The following is a 15,382-nucleotide window of genomic DNA, read 5'->3' on the forward strand; positions in this document are numbered from 1 at the left end:
TCACATGCTCCAAAGAACTATTTACTGACATTCCTGTCAGGTGCTCCCAAGTAGATGCCAGTGTATCGTGAGGCTTGTTCATTCCTGAGTGAATGCTATCTATGTTCAGGCCAAGCTACATCCATCTGCCAAACCCACCATGTCCCTCTCTAGCCCTGCTATCCCTAGAAAAACTCCACAAAGAAATCACCCTGCCTCTGCCTCCACTGAACACCATTTCAACACCAGATCCTTGAGGTAAGGCCACAGTACTTGCATGCAATCCTTTTTGGCTTGTTTAGCTAGTGAAACAAAGCTTGGAGGGGAAAGATCTTTAAGCCTGCCAGGTCCTCACCTTGCACAATTAGAAAAAAATATATAGAAAACACCTTAAATACAAAAAATTTTTTTTCTTTAATGAGTCTGAAGGACACATCAGCAATAAACTCATGCAAAGGCAACACAAGATGGTAAGCAGGTCGACAGCCATGTTCAAGGCTAGCACATGCACACTTCAGAGTCATAGTAAGGCGTAGGGGAAAGCCACTTGTCTTTCCCAGATCTCACTGCCCTTGAGTGTCCGACACACAACTGCCTCACTGCTTGCTGCTACCACAGAGGACATAAAGGGAGGAGCCTGCGAAAGATGGTTCAGTTTCTGAAGGCTTTGAAACCAACACCAAAAATGACTGCAGGTGTCTTGGGCCCACCTGCTTCCTGACTAGGAATAGAAACTGAAATGCCGCCAGGTAGATGTTCCTGTATGAGCCACAGCCTCTCCATCTGTAATCTCACCCTTCAAACCACTCTCCATGTGGTCTCCATCACATACCCATCACATTATTGTCTCCCCAAACTCTTCAAAAGCTCCCTAGTAGATCCAGGATTGCAGTTCTGCTTAGTGGCAGGACTCTCAATACCCACCCCTACTACCCTCTGCTTCCCAACTTGGCCAATCTCCACAACGTCCTAAGACACCAGCCTGTCAAATCTCAATGCTCCAAACCAGCCCCTGCCCCCTTCATCTCTGTCTTCACAAAGAAGCAACGGTCCTTCTGTCCAGTATTCTCCCACATCTCCTCTGTCCCTGGTCTTACTTAAATCCATCTATTCCCTATTCTAAGCTAGACTCCCTCTTCCAAGTTTCTAAAATACTCCCTCTAGTAGACTACTATGAACTGAACCCCACTGTGTGCAAACTAAACACAGAAGGCCATTATTCCACTGGAACACTCCACATCATCTGTCTTGATCTGAATCCCTTACTTCATGTGAAGGGAAGCAATGTGTCCTTTTCCACCTAATTCTCAGCCTCTAAAGCAATGGCTTACACATAAGCACTGTGTAATCAGTACCGGCAGAAGGAGGAGACAACAGATAAGAACCAGCCCAGTCTCATCTCTCGGGCCACGTGAGGAACAATCAATGGGTGGGGCTTAAGATGCCAGCAACATTGGCCACTTGGCTATACTACATCTACAGGCTAAAGGTTAAAGGTACAATAAGTGGTTTGAGACAATCTGGCAAGGTCATATTTGTCATGTCTGGAGTCAGTGTAGACCCAGGAAACTCAGGGAAGTGTGTGTGTGTGTGTGTGTGTGTGTGAATAATGAGGTATCTTAGAGATGGGACACAAGACTAAACACGAAATTCCTCTACATTTCACATACACCTTACACACACAGCCTGAAAATAACTCTAGGTAATAATTATTTTTAGTAGTGGAATTTTTCACTTGGAGCAACATGGTGACACTCTAGAAACTTTGCATTTTGGAGCATTTCATATTTTGGATTTTTGGAATAGGGGTGTTCAACCTGTAGCACACACCATTTACCTCTTAACAAGGTCACAGGAAAATCCTTATGATTAAGTATACATCCTACTATTCTACCATAACATCTTCAAAATCTGAGACTCTTTGCTCATGTATTAAATGACACTAAATATCACTGGCTTTCTAGGTTTTCCTTGTACCTACATAGCCAGACTGTACCTTCTAAGTGCACAATAAGGGCTACCCCTCCACCCAGTCTATCTTCCCCATTATTGCTCCCATTTCCTTACTCATTCTTCTCAGGAAAGCCTGTGAAACAGCTCAGCTTTCTATAATCACACAAACTCAGCGTGGTACCCTTTGAATGAGGGCCTGAAGGGTGGGCCTGGGCATGGCAGCCAGGCACAGATTTGGCCATCTGCAGGCTGCCCGACTTGCACCCTGCTTCTCAGCTTGGTCCCAAAGGATAAGGCAGAAACACAAAGAGCTACACCTAAGTGAGGCACCACTGCAACTTTTCCGAACACATTAACAACAGGTGTGATACACACTGGGCTCTTAGGTTGCATCAAGATCCCTCTGAAGGGCTGCATTTTATCCTTCCAATACTCTATGACATATTAGCCAAATTTCCCTGATATGGAAACTGAGGCACTGAGAGGTGCCTACATAGCACTGCAAGGGTGTGGAAACAGTCTGGCTCTGGAGCCATGACTACAACTACTGTGACCCACGGCCTCAAACAGGTTCCTACTGGAACTACCACACTTACTATTTGTTATTGCAAAAAGAAAAACCAAAACAGGAGCAGGAGCAGGTTGTGGTATAGCAAGTTAAGCCAGCACTTATGACACCAGCATCCTGTATCAGATCACAGTTCAAGTCCCAGCTGCTCTGCTTCCAATCCAGTTCCCTGCTAATGTGTCGAATAGGCTGTGGAAGGTGGCCCAAGGAGTTGGGCCCCTGCCACCCTTGTGGGAATTCTCCCAGGATGGAGTTCCAAGCTCCTGGTTTCAGCCTGACCCAGCTTTAGCCACTGCAACCACTTGGGAAGTAAATCAGCAGATGGAAGATGGCTTTCCTTCTTTAAAATATTTTGCCAAGCAAATAAATCTTCCAAAAAATAAAGATTAAAAAAAAAAAACCCTCATAAAGCAATGTGACAAACAGAACTTTCTTTGATAATCAAAATCCTCCATATCCATGCTTCTGGGCTTTGGGATGTGGCTAATGTAAGTGGAAAATCAAACCTTGAAGTTTCATTTTATTTTAGTAAGTTTCCATTCCAACAGCCCAACGTGGCTAGCCACCCAATAAGTAAAGACTACTTTTAGTGAGTCAAAACTGTGAAATGTCAAACATTTGTTATCACAGATCACTCCTACTTGGCTTCAGGGGAACGAGAGTGAATAGCAACGCTCCTCTACACTCCGCTGCTGGCTTTCATTCATATCTACCATTGTGAGTGAGCAGTTCAAGGAGCCTAGGACGTCATGGTAGCTGTTAAAGGAATGGTATTAACTGTTGGAGCAAAGGTTTTAGAGTGCTGCCGAGGTGTGCAGTTTGGGGCTGGCACATCACTGATTAGATTCAACCACCAGGTGTCCTCTACAGATTTGGGACAAAATGAGCCACAAATGCACATACCTGTGTCTGAAGAGCATAGCACAAAATACAAAACACTCACTCAGGCCCAGCAGAAGTCACAGACCAATCTGCCCAGGCAAGGACCATCAGCTCTGTGGACCAACCCTGGAAAGGTCCCAGGGCCCCAGGAACAGAAACCACAACCACAAAACCAAGCCCAGCCCCCTGCCTCACCTGGACATGTATTCCTTTCCAAAGCATGGATTTTCTCTTTCCCCACCGTGGGTTCTGCTAAACTGTACTGCATACCAAACCCAAATTCAAGTAACCCCTGATGACAACTTAAATAGGAAATGAAACCAAGATTAGAAACTGAGCCCAATAGCCCAACAGGCACAACTGCTCTGTGGGTACTACAGGTTGAGCACCGCTAATGAAAAATTTAAAACCCAAAATGCTTCAAAACTAAAACTTCTTGAATATCTCAGATTAGGTGTGCTCAACCTGAAAGTCTATGCAAATATCCCCAAATTAAAAATACTTTGAAATGTAAAACATTTCTGGTCTCAGCACTTTAGATGAAGGATATTCAACCTGCATTTGAAGTCTATTTAGATGGGAGAAGGTACCTTCTCCTTCCCTCTCTTCTCAATCGCTGACGTGAGTTTCATACATTATTTGCCATGTCCACCATAAGAAGGCATGACTTGTGAGCTGGCCAATTAGTGTAGCAGCTAAGACGCTGCTTGGAACACTCACATCCTCTCTAAAGAGTTCCTGGGTTCAAATCCCAGCTCCAGACTCCACTCCAACTTCCTGCTAATCTGCACCCTGGGATGCAGCAGTTGGCTCAAGCAGCTGGGTTATCTGTTAATCTACACAGAATGAGTCCCCAGTTCCTAACTTCAGCCTAGGCCAGTCCTGGCTGTTGAAAGCATCTGGGAGTCAGTCAACAGATGGATAACCTCTTGTTGTGTCTCTGTCTCTTCACCCTTTTTTCTTTTTTTTTTTTTTTTTTTGGCATTTTTTTATTTGAAAGGCAGAGTTATGGATTCAGACAGAGTAAGAATTAGAGTGAGAATGAGAGGAAGAGCAAAAACAAGAGTGTGTAAAAGCAGTCACTAGGCCAGGCTGAAGCCAGGAGCATCCTCCAAGTCTCCCACATGGGTGCAGGGGCCCAGGCAGTTGAGCCATTCTCTGCTGCTCTCCCGGGCACATTAATTGGGACTGGATCAGAAGTAGAGCAGCTAGGACTCAAATCAGCACCACAGGGAGTGGCTTAACCAGCTATGCTACAGCACAAGCCCTTATCTAACTTTGACGTAAGTTTAAAAAAAAACAAAGGAAAAAGGCACAACTAGATCATAAAACAGTTGACATTTCCATGAAACAAGTGGGGCCCAAAGGGAAAAGGGACATAGCTGGGCCACCCAGCTACTAGCTGCAAAAGTCCAGACTCCAGTCCTCACCCCTGGCACACACTCCCCATGGACACTGCTCACATCTGTGGCCTCCAGGACTGACTCTGCAAACACCAGGATCACCCACTCTCGCTCTCATGCCCAAACCAGACACCAAAGTTTAAAAAAAAAAATCAATTACCACCCATTCTTTCCACCACCCATTCCTCTTCCAAACAGTCCCCAGATTCATGCAAACAAATTATTCCTTGCCCATGAGGGTCAAAAGTTGACACAGGACAAAGTCAGAGAAAAAGTAAAAGCCCAAAAGTGTAGGGTCTGAAAAGCTCAATACTAATCCGAGGTCCAAAGAATTCTCAGCCGGAAGCCAAGCATTGTGCGGCAGGCCTTGCAACTTCCTGCAGGACTCCAGCAGCTCAGGAGCCCCAGACTGCTCTTACCCTTCAGGAAGGGAGTCCACAAAAGGCCCTGGCACCTTAATCCCGAGCCACGATCTCCCAGGCCAGTGATGTGGCTTTCCCCAGATCCCTGCGGCAGCCCAGGCACGTGTACCACACTGCCAGGCCTTGCTCATGTCCCAGAGCAAGGGGCTGCTGGTGCTGGTGAACGGATGGTGGAGCACAATCACATACATTTCATACATTTCGTATCTAACCTTCATCCCAAGGTTGGCACATCCATCTATCTCCCAAGAAGCCACAGACGTCTTCATGATGGAATTACTATTAAGTAACAGTCTTCAACAGTCTCCCTAGGACTGACATTGTGGTATATCGGCAAAACAACCAGTTGTAGTACTGACATCCCATATGAGTGCTGGTTTAAGCCCCAGCTGAACCACTTAGAATCAAGCTACCTGCTAATGGCCTGGAAAAAGTAATGAAGGATGGGCCAAGTGTTTGGGCCCCTGCCACTCAGAGTGGGTACCTGGACAAAGCTCCAGATGACCGGCTTTGGCCTGGCCCCACCCACGCTAAGAAGGCCTTAGGGGAGTGAACAGTGGATGGAAAACATCTCTCGCTCCTGTTCTCTGTCTGTGTAACTCTACCTTTCAAATAAATAAATCTTTTTTTAAAATCTGTATAAAAAGAAGGAAATAGATTCCCCCTAAGGGAGATTATGTATGCCATTATAATACAGACAGAGGAATAAACTGATTAAACTAACAACAACATTACATTCGCTCTGCCCCTACGAATGCAGCATAAGAGTATCAACTGCGCTTCCCCCAGACACGTGGGAGAGACCACCACTCTTCTCAGAACACTGACCACCTCACACCCAGGGTAAAAACGTAAAAAGCCTCCCTTTCCACCAACAGCAACGGCTAAGGTTCAGATCCAAAAGCCTGCCACCCACATCAAATTCAAAAGCTGAGCCCTACTCACAAAAACAGTGCATCTGCCTTGAGATTCTGTACTGTGACCCTGTAGATGCAGGGAGCCCACCTCAGCCATCTCCATATTCCCAATGCTCCAACACAGGTACGCAAAACAGCTGCCAAATGAAAGGCCTTTAGAGCCAACTGAATGCAGGGGGTGCTTCCATAAAATTTCATGCCAGATGCGTATTCGAATTTTTTTGCATCCAAACATTTATCTTTCTGAAGTCCCCTCTGCACATTAGCATTCAAAGGTATGTTTTAGAATCTCAACAAGCAGAGTTCCAGCAATAAGCCTGAAGGTGCAAGTTCAGTGGGCCTGCTGCAAAAGCCTGGCACCTCACATGTAAGGAACCCATCTCTCAGGGACTCCCCTCCTGTGTGACATGGAAGGCAAGGACTCTCCCAGCCCCAACATGCACATATGCGTTCTTACAATCCCCGTGTTTTCAAAAGTGAACAATACGTCACGCAAGGGTGCAAAAAAGAAGAAATGATGATAATGCAGATTATATATAAGTTCAAGCCCTGGTTTGACCAAAAATGTACTTGGCTTTGCTGGAAGATCAATTAACCTATGGAGCTGTTATTTTTCTCTTCTGTAAACACTGCAGGTGACCACTCAAGCTTCCCTTTAATATTTAAGTTTATTTATTTGTTTGGAGCAGAGGGTAGGAGATACAGAAACAGAGCTCCCACGCACTGCTTCACTTCCCAGATGCCTGCAATGCACTGACAGGAAACTGAGCTGGGAACTGGAGCAAGGAGGGAATGAAATCAGGTACTGTGATGTGGGGGTGCCAGCTTCTTAACTGCCAGGCCTGCTGACCTACTGATGTCTTCAACTTGTGAAATGCAAAGACCAGATAAGCCCCTGAGCTAGGGCCAGGGTATCAGCTTCAGCAAAAGGGCAGTGAGAAGACAACAGCCAAAGGCATCTCTTCTTACAGGATGTCAGGTAACGGCAGGCAGAAATGGCAGTAGTAGGTGAAGCGTCCGCCCATTCGACTATCTTCACATGCAGTGGGCACACACATGTGGGTCATTCTCAGCCATCTGAGAGACACACAAATTTCAATGATTGTTTCTGGCAGAAAAGCCCCCAGGTGGAACAACGACCAACAGACATTACTTCCAGGTAATAAACAGCTTCCACTCAGACAAAGAAAAACAAAGCCGCCTGTGGCTACATTCCACAGACGCCCCATTCGTGGAAGCATCAGGGCTGAGCTCTAAATGCGAGCCAGACTCTGCTGAGTTCTTATTTTGGCTCTGACTCTAACTCTAAGTTGGATGACCCTTGGCCAAGTCTCTTCTCTAGAAGTCAGCCTCTGGACGGGTATGACACTCCCACAAACCATCCCAATTACAGGATGAGGCCAGTAAAGCATTTCACAGATGTCAAGTGTGGCCAAGTCTCCACACAAAGCAGGGATGTCAGGAGGCAACGTGGCTCAGGTGGATAGCCATGGAGCTGCCTCTCTTCCAATCTAGGTTCCCACAGACACGTGGGAAGGCTCCAAGGGACAGGGAACCCCCCCCCCTCACAACTTAGCTCCACTTCCTCCTCTACAAAACAAGGAAAACTGAGAGAACCCACACCATGCAGAGGGAAACCCTCGTGAAGCTCTTTAAATCCCAGATCACTGACAATACTAACAGGCTATGATGAAAGCCAAGGCAATGTAATATAATGTGCAGAAGATAAAGGTCGCTCATGAACTAAAAAGGGCTGTGCAAGATCCCTGCTAGTATTCTTACTGTTTTCCTTCTTCCCATCCCCCACCGCTTCTTCCCTTTAACCATTAGGTACCAAAGGATACCAGATACACCGCACTGAATTAAAAAAAAAAAAAAAGGTTGTGAGATGATATCAGCAAAGTTTCCCACCAAGGCCTGCTAATAGTACTCTCGCTGATTAGAAAGCACTTCTGTCATTTGGGAACTCTAATCCACTCTTATCAACCCTCTGGCTTCATCATTTATCAGGGTGGGAACGGGAGGTACATCAGCTAGGCCACAGAGTGAGTTGGGGGCCCCTGCCCATGAAGAAGCAGATCAAAATGGACTTCGTGCCTGCCGGAGAGCAATTTGCACCATAGCAACACAGGGGATTCCACAAACAGCTAGGACGGAGGGGCCCCGTAGCGACCGGTCCCAACAGCGCCTCCAAGAATCCAGCCCCTGAGGATTGAGACAGAGCAAGTAACAGAAGAAAGTGATACCAACTTGGCTTGCGAGGCAAGTGCCCCTTGGTGCCCCCTGGTTTTTACATTGCCAGGGGTAGCGCTAATTCCAGTACCCCACAGCCTGTGTTCTAACAAGATGGAAGCAGAGAGAAAACAGATCTCCTGCACGCAATGGTTGCATCATGAGGCTCCATGGGGAACAGCGCCCTCAGGTGCAGCAATATGCCCATTTAAATTGCAGGTGGCACTGGAAAACCAGGGGAAAATTATTTTTTTCAATGTATACCAGCACTAAAATGAAATGCAGCAAGGAACCTGACAAACTGCCTGAAGGTAGACGCCCAGCTCCAGCACGGGGGCCAGTCCCACCAGTCAACAGCATGGCTGTTGAAAGCTGCATGAAGTGCCCACATGTCAGGCTTGGTGAGAGCATGGTTATCTTTAGACAGATTTCTCCTCCACTGGCAGTCAGGGTAAAACACTCACACCCGGGGCTACTGTTGTTGGCTCAGTGGGTTAGGACAGTCTGCAGCATCAGCATCCCACCGTGCCAGTCCAAATCTCATTGACTCCACTTCCAATCCAGCTCCTTGCTCATGTGCCTGGAAAAGCAGCAGTAGATGGCCCAGGTGCCTGGCCACTACACCTCACAGGAACACTCAGAGTTCCTGGGCCCTGGTTTTATCCTGGCCCAGGTCTAGCCGCTTCAGCCATTTGGGGAATGACCCAGCAGATGCAAGAATTCTCTTTTTATATCTCTCCCTTTCTCTGTAACTCTGCCCTTCAAAAAAAAATTAATTTTAAAAAACTAACAGATGAATAGCATCTTTCTAGATTTTACATGGTTGCTAAGCAAAGAGACAGAAATGACCAGCATATCCTCCCATCCCATAGGATAGGGTTACAAGGAAGGCTTGACCAGAAGAAAATTCAGTTCCACGTTTCTGCTCTGTTGGTCAAATCACTGAGCCATGCAAGCAGAAATTCAACCACTGAACAAGAGTACCCAGGAGAGCATGTGGCACCTTCCCAGTTTCCTTAAACTTTTCTAGAACACCACTGATAACTGCTTCAGAGATTAGGCAGAAGATGTGTAGAACCAGGAACTGGAGCCTGGCTAAGCAACTTCTCCCAACCATAAGCTAACCAAAGAAACAGCCTGTATCCACAGATGTGTCTCTATGTCTTCCAAAGAAGACTGTTGTCTTAGGACTGTTAGAATGTACTACAAGAGCCAGACCAGCAGCCCCATCCAGGTAATGATACCTACAGGTGTGTTCGGGAGGAGGCGAGCTGGTGCTGTAGACCCCTGCGTACTAACAGGCTACCACACAATGGGCCATCCCAGGACGCATGCCATCCGCCTTTCACCCTCACGAGTCCCTCAATGTACCAGGAAAAGGAAAGAAGGTAGTTCCTAGAGAAGAGGGAGGTAGGGCACATCTGCCTCTAAAATAATTAAAAAGCAAAAGCCAGCCACTGCTCGAGAAAACTCCTGTGGGCCCTAAACGTTTCAGCCACCACAGACCCAGGAGAAAGCAAATCTACTAATGACAGGCCCACAATTTAAGCTACGTCTCTTTGCAGTTGCAGAGCCTATAAATGAGTTAGGGGGAAAAAAAAAAGAAGAAAAAAGAGTTTCTGTCTCAAAATGACATTTTAAAGGTGCTATATAAATTGCTTCCTCTCTCTGCCAGGCGCTCCCTTTTCCTCATTCTCCATTCGCTAATGAAAGACTTTTCCTCTTACTCTGCCTGTTTCAATTTGAGACGTGGCACAGAATAGGAAGCTGGAAGGCCAAGGCAGCCAGCGGGGAGGGGACAGCTACTTTCAACTCTGACACACCCTGCAGGAGGTCAGGCCAGACTCCACCAAAGAAAGGAGCTAGAACCCAGGCAGATGGCAGGGCAGAAAAGTCGCCACAGAGCCACCTCTCCCAAAAGCAGAGTTAAGAAAAAGAAAGCTGGAAAGGAAGGAGGGGGAAAATAAAGTTCCACATTCCTGACATTTTTTAGCCAAGTGCTGTGGCTGCAGGGAACAGCTCTATTCCAAACAGCCTGTAGGATGGAGAGAAAACCTGGGTTCAGGGCAAGGAACTGCCTCAGAAATGGGACGGCTCACAATTAAACCAAAAAGGGGCACACTGTGCGAGGTGGGGAGATGGCGGGGCACAGTTACTCTTAAAGTGTGTTTCCAACAGAAACAGGCCCTGAGGGAAAGGATCTCGGGCCAGTGTCTCCCTGGGGACAAAGTGATCAACTGCCAGTGTCCTGGCAAGGGGAATGACAGCCCCCCTGAGTGTAGACAGGGAATGGGCAGGGAGTTGGCAAAGGAAGGAGCAGGAGAGGGAGAAGGCAGGGGCTGTGACAGCCTGGGGTGTGGGAAGGTAGGCAAGGGGGCTCAGCCCACTGGCACAGGCTGGGTGGGAGACCCCACAGGGAGAAGCAGCCAGGAGAGTGGCTCTGGATGGGAGGAATTGTGATGGCATTTCCCGGGCTCCGTGGAGTGAAGAAAGCCTCACAATGGCCCATGCCTGATGTCCTCTCTGCCTTGCTCCCATTCCCCTTGCCCTCCTTCTGTCCTCACTCCCAGGGAGGACAGCAGCCCTGCCCCCATCACATGTGCCCCTATGCACACACACATGCACACCACTCTGCTCCACAGGAGAACCAATCAGACCCATCAGTAACACATAGGCAGTCCTGCCCTGGGCTAGGAGGTACCTCCTTCTGCTTGACTCTAAGTGTGAAGATGCCCAACCTGGTCCCTCCCAAAAAGTAGCAGAGATATCTCAGCCCTCACTGGGCAGGAGCAGCAGAGTCTCAAGTGTCTCCCTGAGACACCAATCTCCGAGTGAAGACTTACTACATGCCAAGCACAATATCGATGAATACTTCCGACTGGAAGTTCAGGGCAACGCCCTCTTTCCCCAAGAACAACTCAGATGGACAACACAACAAAACAGCACAGAGAGGCGGAGACACCTGCTCTGTAAGTCCTACAAGGTCCAGAACACAAAAGCAAGGGGCAGAGGACACGGTGGGAGAGGCAGCCTGCCGCATTGTAGACAGGGGTCTCTGCTTTCTGTATATTTGTTTCTTCTCATCTTAGGCCTTTGTCTTCCACCACATACTCAGAGGAAGCCCAGCAACTTTCAACTTCCACAGACTGGCAGGTAAAGAGGAACCAAGTTCAAATGCTAGACAGCTCCTTTTGAACAAGGACAAAGCAGGCAAAGTCACAAACTTTAACAGATGCAAGAAACACAGCAGAGAGTCACAGGCTCTTGCAGGAACTTGGCCAGCTGCACAGCCTGTGGCTGTTAAGTTTAGGGCTGAAACGTGTCTCTCCAGCCATACCCTCCAAGACTGGGACACAGCCCCAGAAGGCCTCAGAATGGCCCAGGTAAAACAAACTCCCTGTATTTCACTATGCCTTATGACGAAAAACAAATAACACATGGAAAGCAAGGAAGTGGTTTCCAAGTTGGTGGGCTTTATGACCGCTTTGGTTGCTGCCCTGGCCTCTGCTAAGACTTACCACAGGCCTACAATACCTCTTCGAGAATGAGGAAACTGAGGCCACAGTCTGTTTTTCAGTGACCAAGCAGGCACTGTGTCCTAAGGCTGATCCTGCCTTGATCAAGCCCTATCCACTAAGCCGCCAGGAGACCAGGGCAGAGCAAAGACAGCATTACCAAAACCTGCAGCGCAGAGCCCAACCGTGGTCTCAACGTGGCTCCCTTCAGACCCCCCAAGCCCAGCCAAGCCCACACTCACACAGGCAGCCCTGACTCGGCCACCACAGGAATGTCCCCAGTGTGAGGGCACCTCCACCAGCCAAGCAGAACCCTTGTTCATCCAAAAGCAGAGGGATGCAACAATAAACATGCTAGGAGTTGTCCATCTCCAAGGCAGTGTGTAGCCGGTTACAGCTCTCCAACACACCCCTGGGAATGCAGACAAGCAGTCCTGCCCAGCATGGGGGACAGACAAGGAGCGTGTCAGAAGACCTCCAAGGTGACCACAACAAGGGAGAGGGGAATGCCAACGATATAGCTTAAGTTTTAGATAAGATATGCCGAGCAAAGCCATACTCAAGTTCCTCCATGACCCTGCCCATCTTTGACTACAGTGTTTTACTCCTCTCTGCAGAAGTGGAGAGACACTCCCATGGTCCCCTTAAACTGCCTTGCTTTTCTCAAACTGCTTCTACCCTGAGGCCTATGAGACCCCACTGCTGTCAGGATCCCATCCTCTGCCGCCCGCCCCACTTCTACAACCACAGGAGAATCCTCTTCCCCCTGCAAGTACATGGCATCCCTGGCCCTCTCCTCACCCCTGTGAGGGGGCTGAGGCTCGGGGCTCGACGCGGTAGCATCATTACATGCAATGCACAAAATGGTAAAGTCAACCATCCTATTTGTACAGAGTGCAGGGGCGGAAAAAAGAGGAGCGCAGAGACCAGCGATGGGATGGGGTGAATCCCACAGGTGAATCCTCGCGGTACGTTCCAGACTGCAGGATGCAAAACACCCACAAAATCTGAGGGGAGGTGAAGAAGGGTTCGGGTCCGTCGCCCTGGAAAAGCCCCCACAAGAGGAAAGCACTTGGGGAGTTGAGAGTAGGGGGCCGGTTGTGCAATTACTGCGGGTCTGGGAGCCTCCCGGCTTGGCTCCTGGGCGCAGGAAAGGAAACCTCGCGCGTGGGGCCAGAGTAGCAGAATGCGCTTGGTTCGAGGCCAGGCTGGGGTTTCAGAGAGGCCGACAGAGCTACAGGATACGGTGGGTGCCCAAGGGGGCGGCAGAGCATGGCACGGCTGCCACGGCGCCGGTAGGAGGTGCTTTCTGGGCTGACCTGGGTTCAGGACAGGGTGGGGGTGGGGGGCACAGGACACACGGCGCGGAAGGGGGTGCGGTACACAAAGCCCCGGGTGCAGATAAGGAACGGGGCACTCCGGCTCACACACGAGGTTCCCGGGGGCTCGCAGCGGAGTGCCGGGCGCCACGCGAAGGGCAGCAAGCGCCGGCCCCTTCAGCGCCCTTCTCCTCTCTTTCTCTCCCCCTCACCTCGAACATAAGCCCGATGAGGACGCAGAGCACCAGGCAGAAGCCGATGTCCGCATGGTTGTGAATGACGAACTCCTGGCTGAAGAACGGGTAACTTTTCGTCCTCCTACGGAAAGCCATGGCAGCGGGCCCGCAGCGGCCGGCCGGGCCCCCCACCCCGCGCTCACGAGCCGCAGCGCAAAAAAACTTCTCCCAGCCCCGGCCCGGTCCGCCCGCCGGCCCGCCGCCCCGCTCGCCCGGCCGCCCGCCAGCCCAGCGCGGAACAACTTCTGGACCCGCCCCCTTCCTCCGCCCGCCCCCGGCCGCCCGGAACCGCCCCCGGCCGCAGCCCCCGCCCCGCAGCCGCGGCCCCGCACGCCGCGCGCCCGGCTCGCCGTGGGCCCGCCCCCTCGCGCTTAACCCCGGCGCCGCCGGGCGCGCCGCGCGGGAGGCCGCAGAGACCCGGCGGGGCGGCCGGGCGGGCTGCGTGCGCGCCCCGCGCCTTCCTGGCCCCGCAGGCCCCGCGCGCCGGGCACCATGCTCCGGGCCCCGGGCTCCGGACTCGGCCCCTTGCCCTCAGTGCCGAGGACGCAGGCCCGCGGAGGAGGCGGACGCCCGGGCCTGCCCGGACAGGAAGTGGGCCCGGGTTTCCCACTCCTCGAGCCCCGCTCCTTCCTTCCTTCCTCCGGCGGCCGCGGGGTGGTGTAGCCCCCGGGGTGTGCGCTGCGCCGGTGTGGAGGGCGGGGAGGCAGGGAAGCTTCGGGCGGGCCTTGTCGCTGACCACTGCGCCCTACACGGACAGGAAAAGAAAGGACGTTGGATCAGTTATTTACGGAGAGCGTACAGAAGACTGGGCTCGGTTCCGTGGGCTCCGATCCGCAGCAAACAAAAGACCTTGGTGCGGGATGGGGGAGAGGGAGGTTACATTTCAGTGAGGAGCGCAGGTGAGTGGGTGACAGGTTCTGTCGCTAACTCCTGAGACCTTCATGCTCCCCTAAATTAGTTTCACGCGTATCGCCCAAGCACCACCTTCAGCCTTAATTGATGGGAAGCAGCGAAAAATAAACACTGCAAAAGAAATTCACGTTTCTCACTACAAGTTTTTGCTGAATAATAAGCCTTAAGTGTACAGGGCTTTTTCATAAGTTAATTTATATTGGCAAGTATTGAATTTAATCTTCCCAGTAATGAAGGAGTCCTCTAATCGCTTTCTAGGTGCACCAAAATGCAAAATGAACAGAGAAAAATTTAACTCCTGTCCTTGTTAGATTAGCTTCACAGTCATTTCCCTTCTAGGTAAATAGATCTCTTACACATGGCACCATCTCTGAAAGTCGAGACTGGATGGAAGTCCTGTGGAAGGACTTTGCTTGTTAAATTTGTACTCTTGGATATTTATTTGACTTTCAAGAAAAATTTAAATAGTCCTATCGTATTAGACCAGATCTCATTTGACTTTTCTTTATGTGGAGTTTTTTTTTTGTTTGTTTGTTTATTTGTTTTTATTTCAGAACCAGAGATCTTTTTCTGTCTGAAGCTAGGAGACAGGAAAGCAGCCTGGGTCTCCCATGTGGGTGACAGGGCCTCAGTTGTCCTGAGCCACCATTGCTGCCTCCCTGCAGAGGAGGCACAGAAACAAGAAATTTCGATCAGAACAGGAGTAACTGGGACTCGAACCAGGCATCCCTAAGTGCAATGTAGTCGATCCAAACAATGGTTTAAAACATTGTGCCACAAAACTGTTTTAAAAATTTGACCTCAATCTTTTTTGGGGGTTTTGAAGATGTATTTATTTGAAAGGCAGAGCTAGAGGAAGAGAAAAGACAGAATGAGAAAAGAAAAGATCTTCCATCGACTGATTCCTACCCCAAATGGCCACTCCACTCCCACCTCTCCTGTTCTACAACTGCCCTATGCTAATTGCCCATGTGCTTCTTCCTTTAATATCCATTCCAGTAGAAATGTTACTAGAATACCCATGAAATGCCTGACACTGCTTTT

At 49.6% G+C, this 15,382-nt stretch overlaps 1 protein-coding gene across 2 annotated transcripts in view; it reads right to left on the reverse strand.

The window, feature by feature from the left end:
* TRAM2 (translocation associated membrane protein 2) overlaps positions 1-13,669 on the reverse strand; it is a 78,714-nt gene extending 65,045 nt beyond the window's left edge. Inside the window, exon 1 of one of the 2 annotated variants that reach the window (XM_040983536.1) lies at positions 13,403-13,669. In XM_040983536.1, coding sequence (XP_040839470.1) covers positions 13,403-13,522 — 120 coding nt within the window. In that variant the 5' untranslated portion in view covers positions 13,523-13,669. The remainder of the gene's footprint in view (positions 1-13,402) is intronic. The other variant, XM_040983535.1, reaches the window with a different exon arrangement.
* Positions 13,670-15,382: the final 1,713 nt, after the last annotated feature.

Source organism: Ochotona curzoniae, unplaced genomic scaffold (assembly GCF_017591425.1).
Source record: "Ochotona curzoniae isolate NIBS_2020 unplaced genomic scaffold, NIBS_Ocur_1.0 contig_3819, whole genome shotgun sequence".
Classification (NCBI taxonomy): domain Eukaryota; kingdom Metazoa; phylum Chordata; class Mammalia; order Lagomorpha; family Ochotonidae; genus Ochotona; species Ochotona curzoniae.